The 27,214-nt window shown below is 38.5% G+C and overlaps 1 protein-coding gene across 1 annotated transcript in view; it reads right to left on the reverse strand.

The window, feature by feature from the left end:
- LOC149278356 (uncharacterized) overlaps positions 1–22,805 on the reverse strand; it is a 129,220-nt gene extending 106,415 nt beyond the window's left edge. The window contains exons 1-3 of the mRNA XM_089502100.1: positions 22,696–22,805; positions 14,290–14,424; positions 10,489–10,598 (exon numbers count right to left, since the gene is read on the reverse strand). Of these exons, the coding sequence (XP_089358226.1) occupies positions 10,489–10,598; positions 14,290–14,424; positions 22,696–22,805 (355 nt within the window). The remainder of the gene's footprint in view (positions 1–10,488; positions 10,599–14,289; positions 14,425–22,695) is intronic.
- Between the last annotated feature and the right edge of the window lie 4,409 nt (positions 22,806–27,214).

Here is a 27,214-nt window from a genome sequence, read left to right on the forward strand (position 1 = left end):
CCGCCTCATTATCCCCAGCCCTGGGCCGCGTCATTATCCCCAGTCCAGAGCCACCTCACCTCAAGGTAATTGTCACTATTCATGCAGGGATTTCAACTTCAGATATCATCAAAAAGAAATATAAAAAAGTTAATAGATAGCACTTTGAAATATACTTTACGACAAGACGCCACACAGATGACCAGGTGGAAAGCACTAGAGGAAGATGTGGGTATTACATTACTTATCCTATATTGTTTTTTTAAATTGGTACCGTTTTATATAGTTATTAAATACCAATCTACTTTATGCATTATTTGGTGATGTTATTGTACATTTCTTTTTATATGTGTGGCTCTTTCCTGTGAGGCTTCACTGCAGCCCAATGGCTAGCAGCCTATTGGTTTTATTTCTTTGATCTGGAGGGTATCTCCATTGTTTTGTTTGTCTAGCAATTTAGGGTTTTATAAGTATCTTCCTCATTATACAAAATAAACGTTTCTGGGAACCAGAGGAAAAAGGGCAAATACAAATATCTAGTTTTCATTTCTTAGTGTTTTAACTCAATTTAGAATTTTTGTGTACATAAAAAGTAAATTATCAGCTAGAAACATCTGAATGAACAGCAACAACACCAGGACAGACAATGGTCCTTTAATGTGTTAAAAAACACACAGCACAATCGACAAAAGAACTATACAAAGATCTGCATTCATTGAATTAGATGTGAAAAGTAAAAGTAGATCCATTTCCTGGATCTCTAGGATTTACTGCCTGACCAGGGCATTTTTATGCTTTTTGGGTAATGGCCAGTGGACTGATGGATAACTGTTTTGTTAAAGTGTTTTGTGTTTAGTCTGCAGTTCTATACATTGCCACCGGGGACACTAGAGAACAATGACTTTAAGCAGCATCTGCTTTATAACAAGATCCCTGCTGCAGTCTTGATATGAGCGTCCAATGCAGTGCCTTTTGGCGTTGGATTGGATTAGAGGTGGATGTAAGAGGTGGAGCATAATTTAAAAATTGCTATAAGCAGTGTTAGCCCCAGACAGTATTCAGTGGTCAAGGAGTAGGAGGGAACATGGACAGGGAGTAGATGTAGCCAAATGGCACATCCCCTGCCCAGAGAAAGAGATAAGTGACCCAGAGACTCAGGGAAGCGCCACCTTACCCAGAGACTCCGGGTCAAACCCAGAGAGTTCCTAGGTATGGTGAAAAGGTATGTTGAGTTCCCGTCCGTGCTCGCAGTCATCTGCATTCAGGAATTAATGCAAGAGCTGGTGAAATAATTAGATGAACCCCCACAGGAATGAAATGTCACTTTTTGTCCAGCTCTGGATGGATACAGTGCAATTTTCAGCTGTATGCGTTCGAAATATTACTTTACTAGGTTAATGCGTTCCTGCCCAGTATTAACCTAGTTAACCACATTTTAAAATGTTCTCTATATAAACGATTGCTAGCCCTTTGTAACAGACAGAAAGTTATGTTTTATTTCTGCACATATGCCTTAAAAGATTGGCAATATTTTTGACTAGACTATCATCCCCTTACGATGATGTGATGATATGTATGCATGCGAACACTTAGGAATGATGGTTACAGAAATGTTCTTCGAGGAAGATCGGGTAAACTCCATAATAGCAAATCTTGTAGACAGGACAGCTGCTGTGACGTATGAGGCTCTCTGTACCAAAGAATAAAAAAATAGGCAATTTACGAAATTATGCATCCCCCACGCTGAATCTTTTAGAGTAATGCCACTTATGTCTGCCTAACGCTTATAACCTCTATAAAATCGAGTGCACGGTCTAGGTAATAAAATGAACACTGCTGTAACAAGTTATGTTTTTAATGCTTCTACATGTATAACAGATCAACATCTGTTTCACCTTTATAATACAAGAGCATTCTTGTCTTAGCTGAGACACTGGAAGCCTTTTTTTTCTCATTTTCCTTGCAAGGAGGTATGACAAGCGAATGATTCTTGCAAAGAACAAAATGCAATGCTTCAGGCACTAACTTAGCCTTCACGCGCAACGGATAAATAGATCGGTTTCCTCTTCCAACTGTCCGTGGCTTCCCTGGAGCAGTAAACCTTGAATCCCAAATATTATTGTGGTTGAGTTTATCCTTAACCCTTTTTTTTTTTTGTAGCGACTCAATACTGCAGTAACTAAGCTAATAACAACAGGATACAGAACATGTGCATGAAAAAACTTACATTAATGCTGAAGAATTCTGATACATTGTATAAAAATATTTTTAGATTTATTTAAAATGCTAGAAGCCTCCATTACCCTTATATCTTATTTATTATTATTATTATTATTATTATTATTATGTAATATTATTATTGGTATTATTGGAATAATAATAATAATAATAATAATAAAAATAAAAATAATAATAATAATAACTTGTCCTATGACATTACCTGTACTTTTACAGAGAAAAAAGTACTTTCAACAGTATGTCAGATTAACTCCTAAATCAGAAGGATTTATACCAAAAATCCTGGGGTCTGCCGGGTAACTGAAGTTGGTATCCCCCCAGGCATAACAAGCTAAGGGTTCACTATTTCAAAAAGAATCCAACCAAAAGTCTTTGATTCATGCAGAAATACCAGCTGATAGCAACTTTTACAATGTGTTCTACAGAGCTGAGCTTACTGGACTGATTACATTGCAAAATTATTTTCCGTGGTCATTTAAGAACATTTGAACAAAATATGGTTGGGAAAAGAAAGACTTTACAAAAAAGTTTTTGCAGTCTTCTATAACGCTGTGTTCATTGGGGCCATAATTTGAAACATATCTCTCCTTGCTCTAAGTAGAGCTTACTATCTGGATCTCATTTCAAGTAGGCCTGAAAGTCTGAGCATAAGTATAATCAACAAAATGGCTTAAGATTTAGGAATATAAGGAAAATATACACTCACGGGTCTTTTTTAAAAAATAATCGTTTTTTATTGTGGCTTCATATACTCGACGCTTTGGGACCCTTTGTCGAAATAATCACTTTATTTGACAACAGATTTATAATATGACATACCAGTCTAATAAGATAAATGCCACAGCAGTTATATTTTATATTTTATATATATATATATATAAAACAGAATGGTCCCATGGTCCCAAGATCCAGTGTATTTGACCATCTTAGAGGTTTCAATGATGTATATGTATTTAGAAATACTAAATGCTTATTTTGTTTTACTACATTTTACCATGCTGAATATATTTAACCAAATAAAATGATAAGTGACTTAAAATGATTATCTAATTGTGATAAAACCACTTTACTTCCAGGTGGCTAATAACGGCTACATACAAAACACAACCGGATTTAAAAAGACTGGAATTAGAGATTAGATGGTGTTATGGTAACACCGAGTTCTGCATGAGATATGCAAGGAAAAGCGTGGTTTTACATCAGTGGTTTTGGTCTTTAATGCTGGAAAAAAATTAGTCATCCGGTCCCTGATTTAATTACAAAACAGGGGTGCAATAATCCCTTTAACACGGTTAACATGACATCATAGTTCCCAGGATTATATGTGCGTTGAGTGAGTAAACATTAATATTAATGAAACTGTTTAAAATATTGGTTCACGCATCTACAACCCCATTGACATTTTATATGTATATAGTATATATTGTTTTTCTATCTGTAAAATTAATTATATTTATCACATTATATAACCATTGCTGATTATTTGCTACTGCATATTTTTTTTACTAATTATATTATTTTCTTTTATTTTTTTATGCATTTAATTATTGATCAGGCTACACAAAGATTTCTTTTTACATTAATTAATTTTTTACATTGATTAATTTTTTAATTTTTATTATTTTTATTTATTTCTTTTTTTTCTGTACATGCTGATTCACATTACAGTGTCGTAACACCAGATTCATTCAGCTCTTTTTCTATAAACTTAAATGTAACATTTTTGGAACTAAATTCAGCATTAGAAACACTAACGGTACTATTGGTACTATTGAATGCCTAAACCTTTCCCAGAAATAATTCTTTGATTATGCAAAAATTTCCTGGGAACAATTAATTGTCATGTGACACCAAAGCAGGCACTGATAGGCTATTGCCTTACCAACTGAAAATAGTTCTTAAACGTTTCTGTGCTATTTCTTAAACGATTAACCTTTATTTGATAAGCTTACTAGGAAGTACAGTGAGTTAATGATGAAAACAGCACTTCGGTTTCTGAAGTTCTTTACAAAACATAATTTATTGTAACAATGTATCACATCAAAGCACAAAATAGATTGATTTAAATATCCCGCCGTCGAAAATAATCAGGAATGCGACTGATACGTTAAAATGTTTTATAGAATATCGAATGAACTATTAACCCCTTAAGGACAATGGGCAGTCCCTAAACCCAATTGAAAACAATGCATTTTGAGCCCGAACATGTACGGGCTTTGTCATTAAGGGGTTAAAAAACGGCAGAAATACTCGGTACCCAGAAGGGAGGTTTCGGCAGCTATACTGAACCAAGCAATGTTGTGTGAAGGTGACAGATCCACTTAACAATATTTCCGCTGAAGAATATTCCATCGGTCTGTCGTGCTTCGACTCCTCGCTGTGTTAAAATAGGACTACTTTTGTTACACAGCTTGAAAAACATTTTGAAAATGGCTATATAATGCTGGTCTATAACAGCTGCCTCATATCATTGAACCCATTTGACTTTTGAACTGTGATAACTCCCCATAAAAGAAGAAAGCAGCTCTATCCTTTAAAGTTATCCATAGAATTCTAACCCCCCCCCCCCGGACAAAATTTAAGTTCAAAATAATACAGAAATGTTTCTGCGACGTGAATTTCAGCTCAAACGCTCTACTGCGTGGGGAAACCGCATGGAATTCCTCCTGGAAATTCCAATTTTATTAAATGCTATTTTTACTAATAGAAATACTCCCCATTCGCATACACGTATGCACGTTTGCTGGAATAACCCTGACAAAATCCTCAAAATCTTAACCCTTTTGTCAAAAAGACAAAAAGTGTTTTATATGTAGGTAGCATTTATGTTTATTGAAGATCAGACAGGCTAACATACAATTAAAACAGAAAAATAGCTAATTTATTCTGTTTCTGAGCAAAATATTATTATTATTATTTATATATTATTTATACAATTTAATACATTATTTATATATTATATTATATTATATATAATATATAAATAATATATTATATTATATAATAATATAAAATATAATATATTATTTATATAAAAATTATATATATTTATATATATCTATATATAATAGTAATAATAATAATGATAATAACTGCTGTGGTAAAAAGGATTGACATCTAAAATGTAAACTAGGGCAGTGGTGAAGAACTAAGAAAATCTTAACTGGTTTAGGACCATAACTCCCATCAGTCATCTGTAGGACGGCTGGCATAGTAAGAGTTGTGGTCATGGGGCAGCTGTAGAGACTTATAACTGTTTGAGACATAGTATTTCTGATACACATGATATGCGGGGGTGTAAGGCTGCATTCTTAAACACAGGTTATTGCACCGCTCCAAACATTTCATAACACTAATAAACTGTAAATTATAGAATGATGGGTACCTCTGCCAAACTTTTTTTTGATATAACATTGAAGAGAATGTAAGCACTTAAAAATAAATTATTAGGATAACAGTTACAACCCTTAATCTCTGTGCATGGCAAACCGCAGTACCATGTAAAAAATATCACACGCAGTAGAAAATGTATTTGGTTTTTTTTATAGATCAGCCAATTTTAGGCTCAGTTTGCAAAAGACTCGGGTCCCCTCCTTGCTGACTGATGTCTCATGCGTTCTAGCAGGGAAGGGCAATTGTCCCCCCCTGGGCCAGGCTGAATTCTTCTCAGGATGGCCAGGAGGCAGGAGCAGGGCAGGGTGATGTTACGTGACCCTGCGGTAATAGCCGACCACTTGCTGAGTACTCAAGCAAATATGAAGAATGGCTGCGAGCAAGGTAAGGGTGTGAATGTGTAAGTGTATGTGTTAGAGTGTGTGTGCTAGTCAAGGGTGTGCTGGGGGCGAGGTCAGGGAGCCAGAGGGCCACACAGCTTTATCTGCCCCTAGGCCAGAAGGTGCCAGCCCTCCTCTGCATTTTAGGTTATAATTCGTGTTGAGTACATGAACCTTTACCCAGGGTGTCATGGAGTGAGATTGATGATCTAGAGTGCACATGTCTTGCCAGGTTGCCCCAAAAAGTAATTGGGTTGTCCACGAAAGGAATCAGTTTGATAACCCTACTGAAGATCAAATGTAAAATCAGATGCACTTTCCTTTGTCAATTTTAATCTGCCAACGTTTTCTGTCAATTTTATGGATCGCTATCAGGTGCATACAGTATGTGTATGGATCGTTAATGGCATGCCAGGAATATTTGTTTGCGTTACCATTAAATAGACAATCCAGAGTGTCATAGACTCCCACCTACCGTGTTTCCCCGATAGTAAGACACCCCCGATAGTAAGACGTATCGGGAGTTTCAGAGGGGTCAGCTAATATAAGCCGTACCCCGAAAGTAAGACATATGTCTTACTTTCGGGGAAACACGGGGGATTTGCCTACGGCCTACGGCCGCATTAACGCAGGGCATAAGGGGCGCCTGCCCCTTAGGCCCGCCGCACCTGCGACCGGGTCCGCCACTCTAAGGGGCCGGGAAGTCCCCACCAAGGCCGGCCTTACGTGTCTGCGGCCGCACAGGATTTAAATTAAAACATCGGGGTTTTTTTTTTAACTTTATTTAACATCCTCCATGTTAAATAAAGTTAAAAAAAACTTTATTTAACATGGAGGATGTTAAATAAAGTTTTTTTAACTTTATTTAACATGGAGGATGTTAAATAAAGTTGAAAAAAACCCCCGATGTTTTTATTTAAACCCTGTGCGGCCGCAGACCCCTAAGGCCGGCCCCTTAGAGCACTCCAGGGGGTGCCAACCTGCGGCACCCGGCACCCCTCCAGAGACGGACAGTAATGTCCGCCGCTGGAGGAGCAGGCTCGCAAGGGAGCGGTATCGGAGGTCTTTAACAGACCTCCGGCTCCCTTGAGTGATTTTAAGCCGGGTTCAACCCGGCTTAAAATCACTCAAGGGAGCCGGAGGTCTGTTAATGACCTCCGATACCGCTCCCTTGTGATCTGCGCGGCAACAGCTGTTGTGCGCCGGGGTTTCTTGTCAGATCCCGGCGCACAACACTGAAGCCGCGCCCACCGCTGTCCGTGCCCTCTGACCCGGAAGGAGACAAGAACTGGCGAAGAGGAGGAAAAGAAGCTGAAAGAAGAAAGGAAAGGTAGGAAAGCATTAAATTCGAAAATTTTTTCCCAATATAAGACATACCCCGAAAGTAAGACATAGTGGGGCTTTTAGGGATAAAAAGAAAGTAAGACGCTGTCTTACTTTCGGGGAAACACGGTATGAGCTGAGTGGTGTGGAACGAGGCAACTGCATAGGGGTGATTCTGATGAATTTTTAAGGGGGAGAAAGAGATTAAAAGGGGACATTCAGTTATCACCTGTATTAAAGCCCATATGCTGGCTGGAGGGTCCCTTAAATCGAGCTACGGGACAGTCGGGTGAAAAATAATGGAGCTGTGGATACGCAGATGGAAGAAGGCAGCTGAATCGAAAAGAGGAAAGCAAATGAGGTGGCCTACCCACTAAGGACCAAGCTGTGAGACACTTTGTTGAGTGCACCCCAGGTGAACATCCTTGTGAAACAACAAAGTATTATTATTAATTACTATTCCAACAGGAATTTGGGATAATTTGGAGTTACAGAACAAAATATTTTTTTCTGTAAAATATATCTTAAGGTGTATTTGATTTATTTTGCAAGAAAAAAAAAGATATGTCAAATATTTTAATCAACACATTATGATAATTACCCAAAAGGCATCAAAACATTACATATCCTGTTTTCTGTTATACGTTTTGACCTCTGCCGAAAAGAATATCCCTCGAGACGGAAATGTTTATCTATCTGGGTGTTCTTTCAATAAACTTTCCTGATCTGTCTGTTGTTTGTGCTTGTGGGTTTTCTATATGGTCAGCAGTACGCATGAGAATATTGTCCTAATGCAACATGTAATGGTTTCAGTACCAATAGTGTGAGCCACAATGCCTTGATTTGTTAAACTATTTTCTCGTAAGATATATATGTATATCTTAATATTTTTTTAGTGATGATTAGTCAAGCTAGTAGGCTGAGGCTACTTTAAATCTGTAATCTAATGGTTAAAGATCTAATCAATCAAGTTTACGCGTTAAGGTGATTGAATCAACTTGACACAAATCAAAAGCACTTTAGTGTATAGACCCCACATTCTCACACACACGCAATGTGCATTATTTACTAACAGTTGTCAGTTGAGTTGAAGGTTGAATGTACTTTCTTATTCACCAACATTCAAGCGGCTCTCAGGTTTCTATGGGTTCTTTTGACTTCACACATTTGCGAGCTGCCGTGGAGGTAATTTGGCTTCCAACCGAACTGGCAAATGAGCGACTTGACACGGATACATTATGAGGAGTCGAGTTGGAATTTAGTGCCGAAACTCACATTTCCAACTCGCCAGTTAGGTTAATGAATCCTTGAAAGTTTCTTTTAATTTTCAACTCGATACAACTCGTGGAACCTACTTTGGAAACCCCTTTCTGCCTCGTACCAGTATTTCAACAGCTCTCTGAAAACCCACTTTTCCTCCTAAAGCTCTCCGCCATCATTCTAATCAAGCCATGTGAATGACCAACAACCTCCACAGATCATACGGACCTGACCAACTCATCCTTGTCCAAGCCGTCCTCTCTTATTGTTTCACTTTCCCCTCAACCACTGTCTCTGTACATTAGACTATTAACCTAAACGGACTCTACGGGAAGACTAGATGGGCCAGACGGTTCTTATCTGCCGTAAATGTTATGTTTCAAGTCCAAAATTCTATGTTTAGTGAATTAAGGCAACAATTTGTTGAGTATTTTCTTCCTATCCTCTTTGCCGACCTTCCCCGACAGCTTCCTAACCCTGCCTTAGTGCTCAACAGGTGACAGGAACCAAGCTCTTGCAAGGCACACACTTCTATTTCTACAAAACACACCTGGACGACTCAAAAAGACAAGTTTTTAACAATAAAAATTTAGGTTTACATAAAACCTTAAATTGTAACTTATTCATTTTTAGTCCGGGACTGCTCTTTAACACATTCAGCACCAATAGATGAGCAGCTGCATTGGATCTGCATTGAATCTGCATTGCTTTTCACAGCCACCTTGAACATAAAGGGTTAGAAAATGTGCACTGATGGTAAAGAATTCATGCAAATTTATGTTATATTCAGTATTATTTACTGCACAGTACAGGGGCAGGGGGGCTTGACAATGAAATTAAATAGTGAAGACAAAATAATGTGCTCATAGACACACTTGTCACTTTGTATTTATGTGCTTGTAATAAATATGTCTTTAAGTACACAACCTATTTCAGCGAGATCACATTATTTAGCAGCTGCGAAAGGCTAGGGCTTTATTTTTTCTAACTAGGATGCTGATGAATACAAAAACAGCATGAATTAGATTTCCCAGGACTGAATATATAGAGCCGTTCCACAAAACATATAAACAAATAAACCTTGATCTGTCAATTTATTCTTTTAAATAAAAATAATACAGAAACTTTAAAAAAAAAAAAAAGCTTTATCTGATTTCCATGGCGGCATCTTATCAGCATACCGATTCTCAGAGCTGGTATCAGGAGCTCGCTGATTTATATATGGGACAGAAAGGGGTGTGGTTTAACAAAGGGGTGGGGCTAGGTACAAGTAAGGAGGATCTCGTCTCAATAGACTTTAAAGGGCCAGGTGTGGATGGGACATGTGGGGATTAAACACGGGTCCAGAGGCTTTGTAATCAGTACCGACTTCCAAGCCTATCAGTACCAGCTTTGGGGTCACATGACAATAAAGTATTTCCTAAAATAATATATATGAGGCAACATTTAACTTGATTAAATTATTATTTTGGGGAGTGGTTTGGTAATGCGACAGTACCAGGAATGCTGTTTTGAATGCTGTATTTAGATATAGAATTGCTCAATTCTGCAGGAATGGTCAGTTCATATAAGTGCAATGAAAGTAAAAGATTGCACAATAATTTACCAGTATTTGATAGAATCATTCCACTGGTGTCCAGAGAAGGACGATGATAAGATGAAAGCAGTGTCTTCAACTTTCATGTCCTTCTAATTAGGGTCAATCTATTTGCATATTTAATTTTATCTTCATTCAGTTAGTCTTTCAACTTGGAACAAAAAAAGAGTCCCTTTCTTTACATTTTCCCCAATTGCTTTCTTACATCTTCAAACACCCTTAATGGGTTAATTGGGCTACGTTTAACGTGAGTACCCTGTCTTACCCCTGTATGAAGTTGCCCAGGCTAATTTTCACACCTGGAACGTTGGTACTTACAGTGGTAACAGCCTTTTTCGTCATTGCGTTGGGACCATCCTGGGCAGCATTTATTAACCATTTGATAATCCATGCTGTACACTTGTCTGTATGTTGTGTAGTATGCTGTTCTGCAAGACAAAGGAAACAAAATTACATTTTACAAAAATCATATTTTTTTAGTTTTCCCCAGTATAAGCACATATTGCTGTAATTAAATTACAAATATTACAGTACTATTTTTCTTTGGTTAGAAAAAGCTCCAAACACCTCATGTCAAATGAATTAGAATATGGTGGCGTATCTATCATAAAAGTCATTCCTCCCCAATTGGAAGGTGATGCATTATTTAAAATGATAGACCAGATGGAACAGAGTAGCATTCTGCGCAAGTCCCTAAAGCAATATCACTAATTCAAACCTCATATTTCTAGCCTCATTAGGCAGACGTATTTGGAATGATATTTCATTGTTCAAACACATACTTATTTGTACACCGAAATCATTTCAGAGGCTGTTAAAAGCTAATGAGAAAACCTGAGAGTTCAAACTTCAAAATTTCATACATCCAGGTCGCGAAGACAGGACCAAATGATTCAGGTGACACGTTATGACTTGTTTCAAATTAAGTCTACATCCTTTGAGCACCGCAGGTGGAGAAAGTCAGATTCACATACTGATATGGCACTTCTCGGACCCCCGCTGCTGACCGCTATAACTTCAATCATGTTTGGCCAGCCATGGCCTTCCAAGAGAAGTCATCCAGAGATAGGATACATCTGGCACTCCAAATGCTTCGCTCTGCACATCGCATCACACTCGTCTTGCCATAGCTGTCAAAGATAACTGATGGAGGGCCTTCCACCAGAAACTATAGCTCACACAATGCTCGGCTCACCAACACAGAAATCGATTTTCCTATTAGATTTTAAAAAAACAAAAAACTTTTTCCACGCCTTAGATTACAGATTCCATGATGTTCAGGCTGCCAGCGGTGGAACAAAACTCAATCAGACACCACCTGAGCATGATGGGACTTATAGTCGGCTGGATGCGGGGTATCAGACGTTCTATGTTCTGAGTTCACCATTTTTTTTGCACCTCAATGGAGTTAAGTGGCCAATTACCCAAAGCTATCACGAAATTTGACATTATCAGTGATTGTCAGTGGAGAAATATTTAAAGCTCAGGATAAATTCCCAAACAAACGCCAAGTTGCTATGATACAGGAGTCCAAACATGACGTTCTTCATTGACTTGCCTATCTAGGAAGCAACACCCACTTGACATATCCAATCCTCTTAGCTCCGACTGATTAAGCCCTCTCGTAAAGTGACACATCCCGCTCCCAAACAATTCATCCAGCAGTTGGTAAGTGGGCTAAATATTCACTAGATTATCATGCAAACGGCTCCCTGTAGGACATGAATGAAATTTGGCACAGACTAAAACGATTTAAGGATCCAGCTACACAATTTTTGGATAAAGACGGACATTAGAGTCTGAGAATTAAAAATCTGCCGTGACGAGGCTCTGCCAGAAGGTTAATGGAACAATAAAAAAAACTTAAAGCAAACATATCTATGAATCAGAGCCGATAAAAGGCTCCAGAAATGTGGCTATAAGGACAGTCTGACAATGGAAAGATGTTGCCAGGGCTTCTGGAATTCCATGTGTGGTCTCTGAACAGCTTTATACATTGTATACCTCTTATCGAGGAGCTTGGAAGGAAGGATAAAAAGCACAATTTATTTATGCGCAGGACAGATGTTTCTAGTAAGGAATGAACTGAGGCCAGCAATAAGCACCGCATTGGACTATTTGCAGAACATGTAAGGGTTATGATACATTGTCTTTATATTTTATGTGGAAATCATTATCTTTGTATCAAATATTTACCCCGTTCTCTAGTGCCATAGCATGTTGAAAGCCAAGCAGAATGAAACCGGGACAGATATATTTGGGTGGCCAGGCTTCACCTTTCAATGAGGACACTTCTAGTCACGGTTATGAGTTCCAAAAAGGAATGTTCCACAATGTCCTTACTCGTGTCACGCAGAAAAAGTGTACTCAGCTCTTTAAAGTTCAGAGTGTCAGAACAGGATTACCCGCTATATAGCGGCTGTAGGAGAATCTGGGCTGTGTGGGCTTTAGCCCCATCACCCAGTTTGGGGGAAATTAGCTTTTTCTCCAATCTACTCAACCACTCCTCTCCTCCAGAACTGTCTAGGAGCTCCTTCTCACGTCTTTTGCTACCAGAACACATGTGCCACGATACAACATCCACATGGTAGAACACTGTGATACCCTTCTAACCACCAAACATTTTGGGTTCTTAGACAGGAGGAACATCATAGAAGGAAAGATGTACGGGAATGTGTATCAAAACAAAGCAATCTACCCCTAGTAAAGCGGGTGGACCTACCTTCATAGGAGGAATACACTAGTGCTTGTTGCCCCCTGATTTATATACCCCAGGATGCCTATTGTTAAGACTAGCTCTGTCCAGACATTAAAAATCTCCATCGTGTAGAAAATAGGGTTTCACATTTCAGAAGGTTGTGGCTGTTCTTCCTCTTTAAAGACACCTAAGCCCCAATTAGTTGCGTAAGATAGTCATAAGAGCGTGTAGGGAGTCTTTTTTTTCTACTAGGTGCTTCAAACAGCGACTTGCTAGTTACTATTAATTAGTCACTACGTGTTCAAAGGCAAATTTCTGCTTTTGAAGTCCCATGGAACACGACGACTGTTATTTAGCGACTTTGTTCTTTGTAGATACTCTTTGATTGGCTGTGTGTATTAGTTTTTTTATTACCTTGACATGTATACTACTCTGGTAATTGTTGAAAATTACAGTTTTAGAGTCATTTCTGGGACGTTGTAACTAATAGTTCCTGGGTTTGGGACGTTTCTACATTTGAAGGCAGCTTTGTTCAGATCTTCCCAGTCTTCCCTCTCGAGATAAGGAGGAAATACCTGTGACTGCTCTTCCCTTCCTGGTGGACGTTCAAAATGTTATTGATCCAAGATGGATTATTTCTTTATTCTTTAGACAAAACGCCTTAATTTATTCTATATTCAATGCATTTCACCCCAACTCAAAACATGAAATACTTCAAACACAAAACCCTTGACACATGACGTAAAAGAATCAAAGACAGAAGAAGTATCTGTATTCTATTTGTCTGTTAACACGTTAAGCTTGTTGTGGCTTCACACATTTTGTCTTCTACAGGTCTTTTGTGAAGCAAGGGAGAGGGTTCCCCAAATATGTTAGTATGCCAGGGGTAGATAAATATAACTACCCCGCTGTTTCTGAACTATAACTCATATAATGCCATGGAAACATATGAAACTGGCTGATTATAGTGTGAAGGAATCAAGAGAATGATAGTTTTTTCCAGTTGGTCAACACTCAGAGGACAATCGCGATTGATGATGACAATCAACATTGCTTGCAGGACAATTTGACGGATGTGATCATCAAGCATATACTTCACAGCCCCAGTTGAAACTAATAACATTGCTTTACTTTGTGTATTTAATGTGTATTAATTTGTATTACCTTGGCATATATACTTCTAGTAAATTCCTGAGTGAGAACAGCGTAGAATTTGAGGGCAGATAAGAACCATTTGGCCTGTCTAGTCTGCCTGTTTTCCCCTTGGTCTTGTCTTAGATTCAGCTGCCATATGCTTACACCATGCATGTCTAAATTCCCTCATTGTGTTAGCTTATATAACTTCTGCTGGGAGGCTGTTCCACTTATCTACCACCCTCTCAGTAAAGCCACCATCCCCTTATCACAGAATGTTGACGTACCTCCTCTCGTACCCAACGCACCACATCTGTCCCGCGCATCCCTGTTTCCATACTTTGACCATGCGGCTGAAGGCTTGGGTCACTGGCTGTTTGTGAGCTACGATGGCCATTTCCCGTTCTGGACATACATTGGGCCTAAGAAGAAAAAAAACACAAAAGAAGAAAAAAACATTAACAACTTTGATACTCTGGACTTAAATCACTCAAAATATCCTGACAAAGTTATAAATTTGCTATGTCATTGAATTGAAAAGAAAATTGCTGATCGCCGAGTTTCTCCAGAAATTATCCAGTATTTTGATACATTTTAATGCATGGGGGTTTTCTTAATAAACTTAGGGCTTCAACCCAGTTAACCCCCCAACAATATCACAAGAAAAAAACAAACCCCTAGAATTATAATTTAGGGTAAGCACTAATACTATACAGTATATATATATATTTCTATTTATAAATAACTTAAATATGAAAATATATTAAATATTCACAGAACAGTTATATTTTGCTTTTTTAGGAACACGCTCTCTAATAAAACCATTCTCATTGAAAAAAATATTCTACTTTAACAGCAATCCAAAAGAAACAAAGCCATGTTCTGTATTATGATATAATAATATTATTATATTATATTATATTATTATATTATAATATAATATATACAGACACCATATCATTGGAATACTGTATCAATACCCCCCAAAATGGGACAGATATCAGTAAATAGCGACTCGCGAGTATATATTAAATTTTCGCTTATATTTGGGAAAGGCGAGATATTACAGATGACTTTAAAGGGAGGAAGAGAAATGCGTGTCTTGGTTTCGTTACCAGCTACCGCTGACAGAGAGGATTAACAACCGCAGGATGGAGAGGGTGTGGATGGCAATTATCAACTTGTGAATTTCTTTCCTGCAGAAAACGCTCCGAGCTTCCAAATACAGATTTTAAAATCACTTCCCGATCTCAGTGGAATAAATTAACCAGATTCTGAAAGCAAAATCAGGGGGACATTTTTCATTTTTAATTATATGTTAAAAAATTGCCATTATGTTTTTGTTTTTTTTTTTTTTACTCTTTACTGAGAGGGTGGTAGGTAAATGGAACAGCCTCCCATCAGAATTGGTATGGGATAATAGAGAGAGGGGATTTAAACATGCATGGGAATCTAAGACGAAATCAGGGACTGATAAAGGTCTGAGTCTTTACAGCAGAAAAAATGGCAGCCTAGACGGGGTGAATGGGTCTTATCCGTCGTCAAATTCTATGTTCCAATTTTTAATGTGTTTACGTTGGACAGAATGTGGATGCTGTGTAATTATGTGTTGCTTTCCACCCATATTTCTTTGCTAACTTTGCTAAAATGTGTGCTTTTTTCTAAAATACGATATTATTGACACATTGGGGTTAAAATTCATCATCATTCTGGTTCAAAGTTTCAAAAGTGGTCTCATCCCCTTAAGTTACTAATGGGATGAAATTGTCCAATGGTTCACAGGATACGGTAATAATTTCAAACTAGAATCACTCTTTGATACAAAATTCCCTAACATTTAAGGGTGATAGTCCATAAAATTACTTTCTATCTCAGACACTGATCACAAAGGTGCAGTCATAGTTAGCAAATTAACTTGAATGATGTGGAAAAGTAACATTTCTGGCTCTCATCTTTTGTAATAAGTGTCTATGAACGGTGCACGGGATGCAGCTGTGACTTGGCCCCAGTCCTAACTCGGATGCTCTTCAACACACCCAACCGTTGTCTAGCGGAGAAGCAGGGACATTAGACCTTTATCAGCAAAAGTCTCTGTCCTTTTGGCCCATGGTTTAGAAGAGACATGGGGTCGGCACCAACATTGCTCATAGTGCACAATTACTGGGGTCTGTGGTGGACAATTTAATGTTCCATGGACCCTCACAAACCTTGCCATGAACACTGGTGTCCTTGAACGGACACTTTGCCTATCCAACAGCATGAAGATCAACAGAGCAGGAGAAAGAGCCATCAACAAGACCACCAGAGATTTCGTTCCTTACTCTGATACCCGACACAACATGTAGTCAAACCGGGACAAGCTGTGCTAAGATATCCCCCCAATACCTGAACACCAAGCCCTCCCTATATAAATGTCACTGATGGTGGGGGTACACTGAAATCACTCAGCTACCTTTTGCATACTGTTTTTCTTTGATAAAAATCCGTGTTTCACTTAATTTCCAGTCCGTGCGTCACTGTTTACTAAATGTTTTAAGTTTCACTTGGAACATGGAATTTATTGGAAATCCTTGAAATAATTCTTTCATTCTTTGGAAAAATGCCACCAGATCATTAACGTCTCCTACTCTGTGTGCTCCACAGATTAATATCTCACCCACTACCAACGTGAAAATAAATTGTCCACCGCATACTTGTTTTAAACAAACTGTACAGCACGGGGGTGAAATGTCACTGATAAGGAATGAAACCGGTAAACCAATAAATCTTCACAAAATCCAGTTTAGCCGTGTAAGTACTTAAATCATGTTTGTGTGGAATGAAAGAGCAGCATAAAAATGCAGGTAGGGGGCCAGATTGAAAATTGCTTTTGGCCACCCACTATCACTGCTCCTGGGGCTAAAATCTCTGGTGACCTCATTGGGTAACAAGAAGGTTTGTGCCTGTCAATAAGGTTAATGCCGGTCACACTATCATAACGTGACACCAGACCAGAAGTGAGCAGGAGAAGAGCTCAGTAGATATAAAAGAGACTGCTGGACACAGGGTCCACAAAGAGGATGGGCCCCTTGGGCCTTGGTACCCAATGTTGGCTCAACCTGCTTTAGCCCCTGTGTTTATCCCTGAAATAACCCTAAAATATTTACCAATATTACATCCCACACCGCTGTGACAGAATGCGGCCGTGAGCAGAGACCTCACACCACATTTAAATGTTTTTGTGAGAAGCACTCTCTTTACTAAATTAACTTGCATGACCCCCTGTGCAGCCAACATCACAAAAAAGGAGAAGAACCAGGTCCTCTAAAAGGCTTCTTTATGAAACACTAATTGATGTGCATCGTCCAGAAAGTCCAGCCAGATCAACATGTCATCTTTTTACCGTTGTGCATGCTCAATGGCCCCTTCAATAGTAAAGAAGGTGGTTGCATGTGACACAGGGGATATAATTTTGACAAATGTGCAAATAAAACACTTTGTATTCACTACTAACCACAATCTTCATTGTCAGGTGTGGTGACTTTCAAACAAGTCCTGAGGATCCACCAATAATCCATATCTTGTTTGCAATAGTCCTTGTGTCGTCTTGATTGACCATCCCTACCAAGGTCCCAACAACCAAGTTCCTCCAACTATGTCCCAACAGTCCTCATTTTATGGAAGTAAAGTAAGAACACAAGGGAGGAACTACCTTGTTGTAATTATTGCAAGTTGTTCTACAAGTAATGATCTTGGTAGTGGCTTTGCTTGTCCTTTTCTTTACACTCTGGACAGGACAAACAATCTAACTCAACGTATCTCATAATCTATATATTTACAGACAGGAAGAAAGTTCATGTTATCGTTGGCTGATTCCCACCAGACCACTTTTCATACACAAGCAACGTGATAGCATTTTCTAGATATAAACATAGATAACGCTCCTGCCATACATTCTCTACATCATATGCAGAATTCTAAACAAAATATGTTTATTTTAAAAATATGTTGTTTATATAAATAGAGATAAGATATGAAAATATTCAGAGATTTCTTTGCTTATTTTTTTTAATGGGCAGTACTTAGTTGTAATTCTTTGCTCTTAGACGTAGTAAAACTAGAGATCTGCTCTTAAAATCCTCTTACACTTTCTAGACACATTGTCGGAATTAGTCTTATACAAAGTGCGTCATCGGCTATACAAGACGCGTTTGTAGTAACAGATATGTAAAGAACTCCCACCGGCAACAGATATGACCCAAAATGGTGGAATAATTTTGTAGAAACTGTCCAAAATGATGAGCTTCTCAAAAAGATGTTATACAGGTGCCATATAACCATATTGTGGTTGGTTTGTCTTAAGGGAGAATTACTTTTGAAGTAACATGTTCACTTCATTGTGTTTACGGTTGTTTGAGAGGGGTAAATAAACCCTAAAGGATAGGATAGCTCTGCAACATAATTTTGGAGATCATCAAAACCCTTAAATTTCGATGGTTTCTGCACCTGGTTGAAACGGTTTGCTTTTTATTAGCCGGGGCTAATGCCTTTGGTGCAGAACATGGCCTTCTGAATAAGGTCTTTACGAGTCTTACGTGGCACCGTATCAAACTATGGCCATTAACATTTCAAGTTTGTATAACACCTCTGGATTTCAGTTTACCTTCATCTAGTTGACATTAGCTAAGGGGTACATGATGATACTATTATGGTTCAGTAGACCAAATCTATGAAGACCATGACCCAACAAGCAAGTGTTAACAATTGTGTAAAAGATAAAAAAAAACAAAAAAACAAAACAGAGGTAAAAAGATATGGCAATGAGCAGATCGGGAAAAACGGTTTATATACTCTAATAGATATTAGTATTTTATCGTAGACTTCAAGATATCTATTAATGAAAGCAGGTTATCTATCCCAACGTTCATCTTATATTCCCGTCCTGATGGATGCTTATGTAACTACTACTCAAATCTTTGTAAAGTCTTCTTAAGCCAAGTAATTACATTATGAATTGGATACAAAAAGTTGAAATACAAGTAGAAAAAAAACTAAACTCTTTTCCTTACCCCTAAGTCCAAGTAGCGATGTCCCCAGCATTACGGAAACGGCTCATCTTATTTCATTTTTGGAACCTGATTCAGCAAACCTAAACTGTTCTGTTCGTCCGATAAAGCGATCTCTGAACCTCATTGCTGGCTTCTAATTAGACTTTACTATGCCCTATATACATTATAATCTCGCCAGCGCTGGTTCAGTAGCCAACGTTAATAGCATTGCTGTTATATCTTTTTTTTTCTTTTTTTTTTTCTTTTTTAAAGAATAGCAACGTTTAAAAAACATAATTACAAGGAGATTGGAAGGTGCCTGGGGCTCTCTTCTCTAGACGTGGACTAATAGATTAAAATAACCCAAAATGTTATCTCTAGGTGGTCTGATGGTATAATCAAGTTAATATTTTTTCTACTTAAAAAAAGTGCAACGGATAACAGATATCGGTCACTCCTGTCCAACAAAACGAGAGAACTATTAAATAAGCCAAAATGTTTGGAAACTTTGTAATGTTACATTATGTAAAAAGTTTCATTTTGAAGACTAATCACGGTGTGTTTTTTGTTTTGAGCGATTACCCCTTAATAAACATAATAGCATGCACAAAAACACTAATAAACATAATAGCATGCACAAAAACACTAATAAACATAATAGCATGCACAAAAACACTAATAAACATAAGAGCATGCACAAAAAAATTACAGAAAAGGTTTGATATATAATAATTCAATAAATGTAGATAGACAGATAGATAGATAACAGATAAATAGATAGATAATAGATAGATAAATAGAAACATAGAAACATAGAAAGTGACGGCAGATAAGAACCAGTAGGCCCATCCAGTCTGCCCAACCTCTGAGTACTTTCCTTTAGTACCTGCCCTTATCCTATATCTAGCTTGGCCTTATGCCTATCCCATGCTTGCTTAATAGATAGATAGATGGATAGATGGATGGATAGAAATATAGAGAGATAGATGATAGATAGATAGATAGATAGATAGATAGATAGATAGATAGATAGACAAATAGATAGATAGATAGATAGATAGAGAGATAGATAGATAGATAGATAGATAGATAGATAGATGATAGATAGATAATAGATCGATAGATAGATAGATAGATAGATAGATAGATAGATAGATAGATAGATAGATAGAGATAGATAGATAGATGAGCAAATAGAGGGATGAATATAGATAGATAGATAGATAGATAGATAGACAGATGTTAATTGATTTTGTGTTTAATGTTTTAAATTAAAAAAGGCCTTAAAACAATCATATGAATAAAAAGTAAAAACCATTTGGCCCGTAATCAGTCCTTGGTCTCATCTTAGCTGGGAGGCGGTTCCACTTATCTGCTGACCTTGCAGTATACTAATAAGGAGTCTGTAAATACATTGCAGAGGTTTTGTTTGAAGGGATGTTGAGGGGCACTGTTCTAAACACCGTCAAGTAATCTTGAAGAATAAAATCTTTGTACAAACTATTTTAATCCATGTGGGGGGGGGGGGGATTTTTTCACAGGGCATTAAACTTCACATCTGGTCTCATCAATCTTCTGCTAAGGGGTGAGGTGGCTTTTATTTCGGCTAAAACCTTTTGAGGGATAAAAAGGCCAAAGTTCATGTGGAAGATGAGCTTCTGTAAAGACTTAGAACTCAATTACCAGCCAACTACACCAAGCCAATTTATCTCATGTTTATGGGCCACAGTGTCGTTAAAATCGGGGAAGAACTAAAAGCGTTGCCAAAAATAAAGAGCCTTCGTAGCGGGCTTCACACCTAATGATTTTACAAGTCAGCAATGCAAGAATTTCACTAAATCAAAAGTGAGGCACGCGAGATTAGAATTGGTTTATTGGAGGAGGACATATTGGATGTAAACATCGCCTCGCGGAGGAAGACAAAGACACATAGAGACACGACTCCCATACGGTTTTTAAACATGTTACGGGGTTATTTTATTATCTGGTGCCAGTCAGCTGTTTATGTCATTCTTTGGAAGGAGACCTATGGGTTTATAGGAACTTAGTAGGGTCTCGTAATCGTATTAGAAACTTCCCATCCATAAGGCGGTGAATGCTTGAAATTCATCACCCATCTGGTATAAAAACTTAAAGGGACCGCCAATGAAGAATACATATTAAATTACTTTAATATGAATTCTTTAAAAAGGGTTAAAAATAAATAAAGGCGCTTGCCTTGGAGCTGCAGCGCTCCGACGTCTCCATGGTCTGGTGATTGTCGCTACTGATTGGCTGCTAGAAGCACCCAATCAGCAGCCATTGAAATCACTTTCTGCGGTGTGTTCTGCGACGTCCTGTTCAAGGAAAAGAGCTGGGAAAAGGGGCAACTATATGTTGGGGGAGTCTACATTCTGGTCCAGGGGGCAGATACAACTGAGTGCCCCGCAGCCCCTTCCCACATAACATAAACAATCGCACACAACGTGTGAGCAGCCACGCTATTACTGCGGGGTCATGCAATGTTGCGTGATGTGATGTAACACCCTCCATGAGTTGGGGCCTGGGGCAATTACCAATTTGCGATGATGGCCCTCTCTGCTATCATGTCAAATAAAGTGCATGGTGATGGCCGGGTGCGTTAATGTTTTGCTGACTTAGCTCATTTTTCTCTCGCTAGCTACAATAAAAAGAAGTGAAACTGAAAGTATGCAACTTTATTATTATTATTATTATTATTAACCTGTTGGTTACTATTATTAATAGTAACCAACACGACCCCAATTGCCACTCATGTCTCTCTCTCTCTATATAGATATATAGATATATATATATATTTACATGATTTGTTACATAAGGAATTGAAGAATAAATGAACCAGGTGGCTCTTGTCTGCTATTTTAATCTGGGTTTCTTTGTTTATATATCACACCTGTCTTTGTTCCGATTTCACATGCTGGAAAGCTGCATGTTCCCCAAAGTGTCACCCGACGCTGAAGGATATATTCAGAAATGTGTAAAAGTCATTATCTTCTCTTAATGACCATTCATCACACTTCAGTTAACAGGTCACATGAGGATGGTATAATGATCTAGGAGCACACAAAAGCTAAAAAATGAATGCTCGAAATAATCCATTTTACCATCCAGTTACGGCAAAAGCAGGGTATAAATACAGCCCCGCAATACGAAGGCAGGGAGCTCATTGGAAACGCTAATAAAACAACGTTATAGGTTGGTCTTTGTAAAAGTAATAATGTTACAAAAAGGCCAAATATGTTCATCAAATACCAAAATGTATTTTTGGATCTATTTGTCACTCATATACCATGTTTTTGCCCTTCTGTTCCTTATATCCCTTATTTTCTATTAACCTACAACTTTTACGATATTACTATTTCATTCAACTCAATTTCCTGAGTCCTTAGCTAGTTTTTTCTTTTTTTCCTTCATTGACTCTCCCTGACTTATTCTGTTATTCCTTCACTTTATATCTGCCATTCTCTCCTCCATCATGCCTCTCCTATCTGCCCTTTCTTATTTCTTTTTTTTCATCCTTCTTGCTTCCTTTCTCTCTATCTCTCCTCCATCTTACTCTCCTATCATCTGACCGTCTGAGACCATCTGGTCTTCATCTTGTTCATCCAATATGTCCAGTTTTTTCCCTTTTCTCCATTTTACCCCTACTGCCCATCTCCATTTCTTTTCTCCATTTTACCCCCTTCTATCTGCCCATCTCCATTTCTTTTCTCCATTTTACCCCCTTCTATCTGCCCATCTCCATTTCTTTTCTCCATCTTACCCCCTTCTATCTGCCCATTCTCCATTTCTTTTCTCCCTCTTACCCTTTCTATCTGCCCATCTCCCTTCTGCTCTGTATCCTGCTCCATTTATCACCCTGGTCTATATATAAAGGGATATTTTGCTACCAGGTTTGATCTTCTGGTAAATGTATGTACACAGAGAAAAGATGAACCTGAAGGACCATCACAATGCAGTCGTTGGTGTTTTGTAGAGATTAAAGGGGTAGTCTTTTAGATTTTCATATACCTTTGATCCACTTTACTGAATAGTTTGTTTCTTCTCCTTTAATGTAACCAAGAAAGAATTCCATCCCTGCTTACATTTGGTTATGTCTCTACCATAAATTCTGCGTCCTATGTCCCTTTCCTTGAATTATTTATCAGAATTGGTCCTCTAGACGCTGTGTTCCCCTGACCTTGGGAATTCAAATGTTTTATACGCTCTTTTCAACGTATTTACTGTACTAAGAAAACATTTTGGCATTTCACAAATAACAGTTATAATTATATATATAATTATACTGATATCACGCAAACCACATACCTCCAGCGTGATTCCTGATTAGAACATGTTTGTGCAGTAGCAGTCTTTCAATAGTAAATAACGACAGTGCTTTGTGCTTCGCATACAAGCTGCAGTAACTGCGATCTTTCAACATTCTTTTTTTTTCAAACCACAAAGAATATTTTTTTTTTAGAAGGAATTTTTATCTGAGAGCAAGATTGCTGTTATTAATACTCGATGTGGACATAAAAGAGACGGTGTATCACAAAGGCTTTGCAAGCTATATCTGGAAACAGCTTCTAACCAGACGTCGCATAGAATGTACGCAAAGACCCAAGCAAAGCACGAATCGGTGTTATGAAAGGTATTACAGGGTTCATGGTGCCATAGGCAGGATCTGAGGTCACACTTCTTGCTGACATCATATCCACTACTGGAAGTGGAAGCGCACCCCATGCCTTGCAGCACTTGCGGCGACTGCCCCTCTTGCCCAGTAGAAGTTACAAGACCTGCTAGTATTCCTCCCTTGAAGGATGAGTCCATCTTTCTTTTACAAACATCAGGTACTTACAGGACTTAAAGGATCTGCTGCTAACGTCTTGTTGCCAGACACCACAGCAGACCTTCAGAGGCCTAGTGGAGTCCATGCCTCGACGGGTCAGGGCTGTTTTGCTGGCAAAAGGGGGACCTCCACAATATTAGGCAGGTGGCGATAATGTTGTAGCTTATCGTTGTATTTATATCATGTTGGGATTTTTAGAATTCCATCAAATGATCGAATAACACCCACCTAATTAAACTCCAAATGTAAAAACAAAACCCTTGAACTGAATTCAAACCTAAAGTAGGTAATTAGAGCTCAAAAAAACGAAATTGTGATTTACTGTTATGAATAAGAAATAGTATTATGAACTGGGTACTTTCCAAATGGCTACATGTGAGTCATGTAACAAGTATAACTAACACCATAAACCACGTCTATAACCTGGCGGGCTTTTATATTCCAGATTACCCCCTGATTCTCACATTTGTGTAAAAGACATTTAGAATGTATGTTTCTTATTTTCAATTAAGTGTTAATATAAAAACTACAGCCAAAAAAAAGGAGAGAAACATGTAAATAGTCAGTCCTATGGTGAATCCTTTCTCAGTTGAGTCTCAAGTTTCCGCTCACTGGCAATTAGAGTGGAAAAAACCTTCATCAGACCCTCAAACTAATCCTACCCCTAAAGGTAGTCTGGAAGTGCGACGTGAGTCAGATGTCCTTTTGGCAAGAAATCCAACAAAGCGCGGGTCCCAATGTGAAGAAAAGCCCAGTAATCATGACGAAACACTTATGGAGTGAGCTCCAGTCTTCTTAATTAAGTCTCTAGCCAGTTGCGATGCATAAAAATCTTGCCCCTTCTTTCCGAGAAGGAGGTCTAACCTGGAATTCACAGCAAAGCTCAGAAGCCACAAAGAAGACGTATTTCTTTGTGGCTTCTGAGCTTTGCTGTGAATTCCAGGTTAGACCTCCTTCTCGGAAAGAAGGGGCAAGATTTTTATGCATCGCAACTGGCTAGAGACTTAATTAAGAAGACTGGAGCTCTTGCTCCAGGGAAGGCAATCTTAAGATCCAAACCCACCACCTCCTCTCACTCCAACAATAAACCTGCTATCTTCATTGAGCCAGGAGGTCCATGCCTGGGACTCCTTTATATTTAAGGAGAACCTCAAGAGATACCTCAATATTCAAAATTCAAATAAAAAGATGTGTGTGACGAATTCATTTTGGTTCTAAACTGCCCTTGTGGGTGGAATTAATCTGTAAAGGCACAATTGAGGGTTGTCAATGGTATTAATTCAGTAGATGTCTATTTTTCATGCAAAGGATGTTGGGGTTTAAAACAAAGATTGAAGTAAATACAGAGAGAGTTTGCCAAGTGTATTAGTTTCAAAGTGACGTTTATTCCATGAGTGGCCGTGTTCCGCTCATGCTACGGGATGGCTTGAAACAGATCGAAACCTTGCCGCTCGTGGTGGAATAAACGTAACTTTGAAATTGAGTGCTGGGTGATAATGTTCTATTTTTGAACTGGGAAAAATAAATCTCCATAAATTAACCACCGGTTTTCAGTGATGTGTGAGTTCTGGTGTTCCTTCTAACAATGATATACCATGTAGTGTAAAGGTGCAGAGAATGTTCAGCTAATTGAAAGACTGATGCCCACGGGGGGGCCAGCATGGGCTATAGTGGGCCTTGACTGTTGTGCGGAGGAGGGGTAGGCTTTTTGGCGGGAATTTCGGGGGTGGAGTTGGGGGTAGATTATATAAGTGGCTGCTTTCCCGGGCTCAGGAAGCATTTTTTGTGGTTAGCTTACCTGGTTGCGTGTCCCACCCTCCCTCCCTTTTTGTTTTGTTTGAAGGTTTGTGTCGTTTGTCACAGTCTGTGGGGCGGCAGCTTGCCAGGTATCCAGGGGGTTAATGTGGTGGTAAGTGAATGGTTGGTAACATCTGGTGGGAGGTTCTTGGCTGTCAGTGCTGGAACCTCAGGTCAGGGTGGGGGCATCTGGGTATGTCCCTTCCTTAAGTGGCATTTGGTTATGGTACCTGGATTGCTTGGCAAGCTTGGGTGTTTATTGTATATATTTACATGTTGGTGTTTGAGTCATTGTCCTTGTTAACGCACCGATGTTTATTGTTTCAGGTTTTGGCGTGACAATGACTCTAATAAATAAAATTGGCTGTGGCCTTTTCTCATCCATATTTATGGTGTGCGGTGTCATTATTGGGGGGTTTTTAATGGGGAGTTAAGCCTAGGCCGGGGAATCGAAGCTACAACAGTCATTGCTATTTCCCCATTTTTGTCTAAATTCTGCCTTCCTGGTGATCTGCTACAGCAGCCCTATGTAACTGCTTGTGCAGTAATTAAGCTCATATTAACCCCAGGCTGGCAAAGGAGACCTTGTTGAGACCCTCTATATTAATCTAGGTTTGAAGCCAGTGTCTCACTGCATGAATCTTAAGTGATCGCCGCTGACCAGATCATGTGTGTACAAAGTTGGTCTATCAGAGAAAGCAGCGTGTAATTTCAAAAGTGCCAGCTGCTTCCTTAAAATGTCCAAGTGTATCTTGAAAAGTTGCATGCATGTTCATTCACTTCCTAACACCGATCTGCATCTACATTGTTAAAGATTACACATACGGGCTCTTTGAAATCTCCCTTAAACAAAAATTCCATTCATAACCACCAATAACAGACACCTGTTTTTTAAACCTTTTTTTTAAAAAAATGTTTTTGAACATAAAAACTCGTGATGTGTAAAAGCCAGTAAAACACTCACATTCCTTAAATATCTTCAGACACATAAGTATAATTTCTGCAGTCAATATTTATTAATATTTATGTTCTGTGCAGGTCTCCAGAAGCAGATACTAATAGGTAATGGAGAGATGATGAAGTCAGAGATAATATCCACGTCATCTGATGATGACAATGGGATGATAATGATTAGAAAATGTTGAACTTTGATCAGGACCGAGACGTTTGAGACATTCCCTGAATGTTGGCCAGTGTACTGAATGTGCAAGAACCTGGTGCTTCCAGTCAGATCGCCAGGCCCATTATTAACATTTTATTATTACTTTATTATACCTATTTAATAATTATGTTACTCTGAGTTTATTCTATAGTATGCTATACCTTACTGTTTAAGTGGAAGGAAGGAAGGACGAATAAAGAACAATACAGAAGTTTATACAGGTTTATTTGGTGACTTATGAACTTTGATCTGTTGGTCGACAGCGATTCTCATCATCCTTAGCTTGCTGGTTGAGATATATACGAGCTACAGGTGAAATGTTAGAGGTTACAGGTTGCCCATCTTTGGCTTGTTTATCCCTGGGGATCATTATAGTA

This window comes from Sceloporus occidentalis, unplaced genomic scaffold (assembly GCF_023333645.1).
Source record: "Sceloporus occidentalis isolate IW3139 unplaced genomic scaffold, rSceOcc1.0.p SCAF_193, whole genome shotgun sequence".
In the NCBI taxonomy this organism is placed as follows: domain Eukaryota; kingdom Metazoa; phylum Chordata; class Lepidosauria; order Squamata; family Phrynosomatidae; genus Sceloporus; species Sceloporus occidentalis.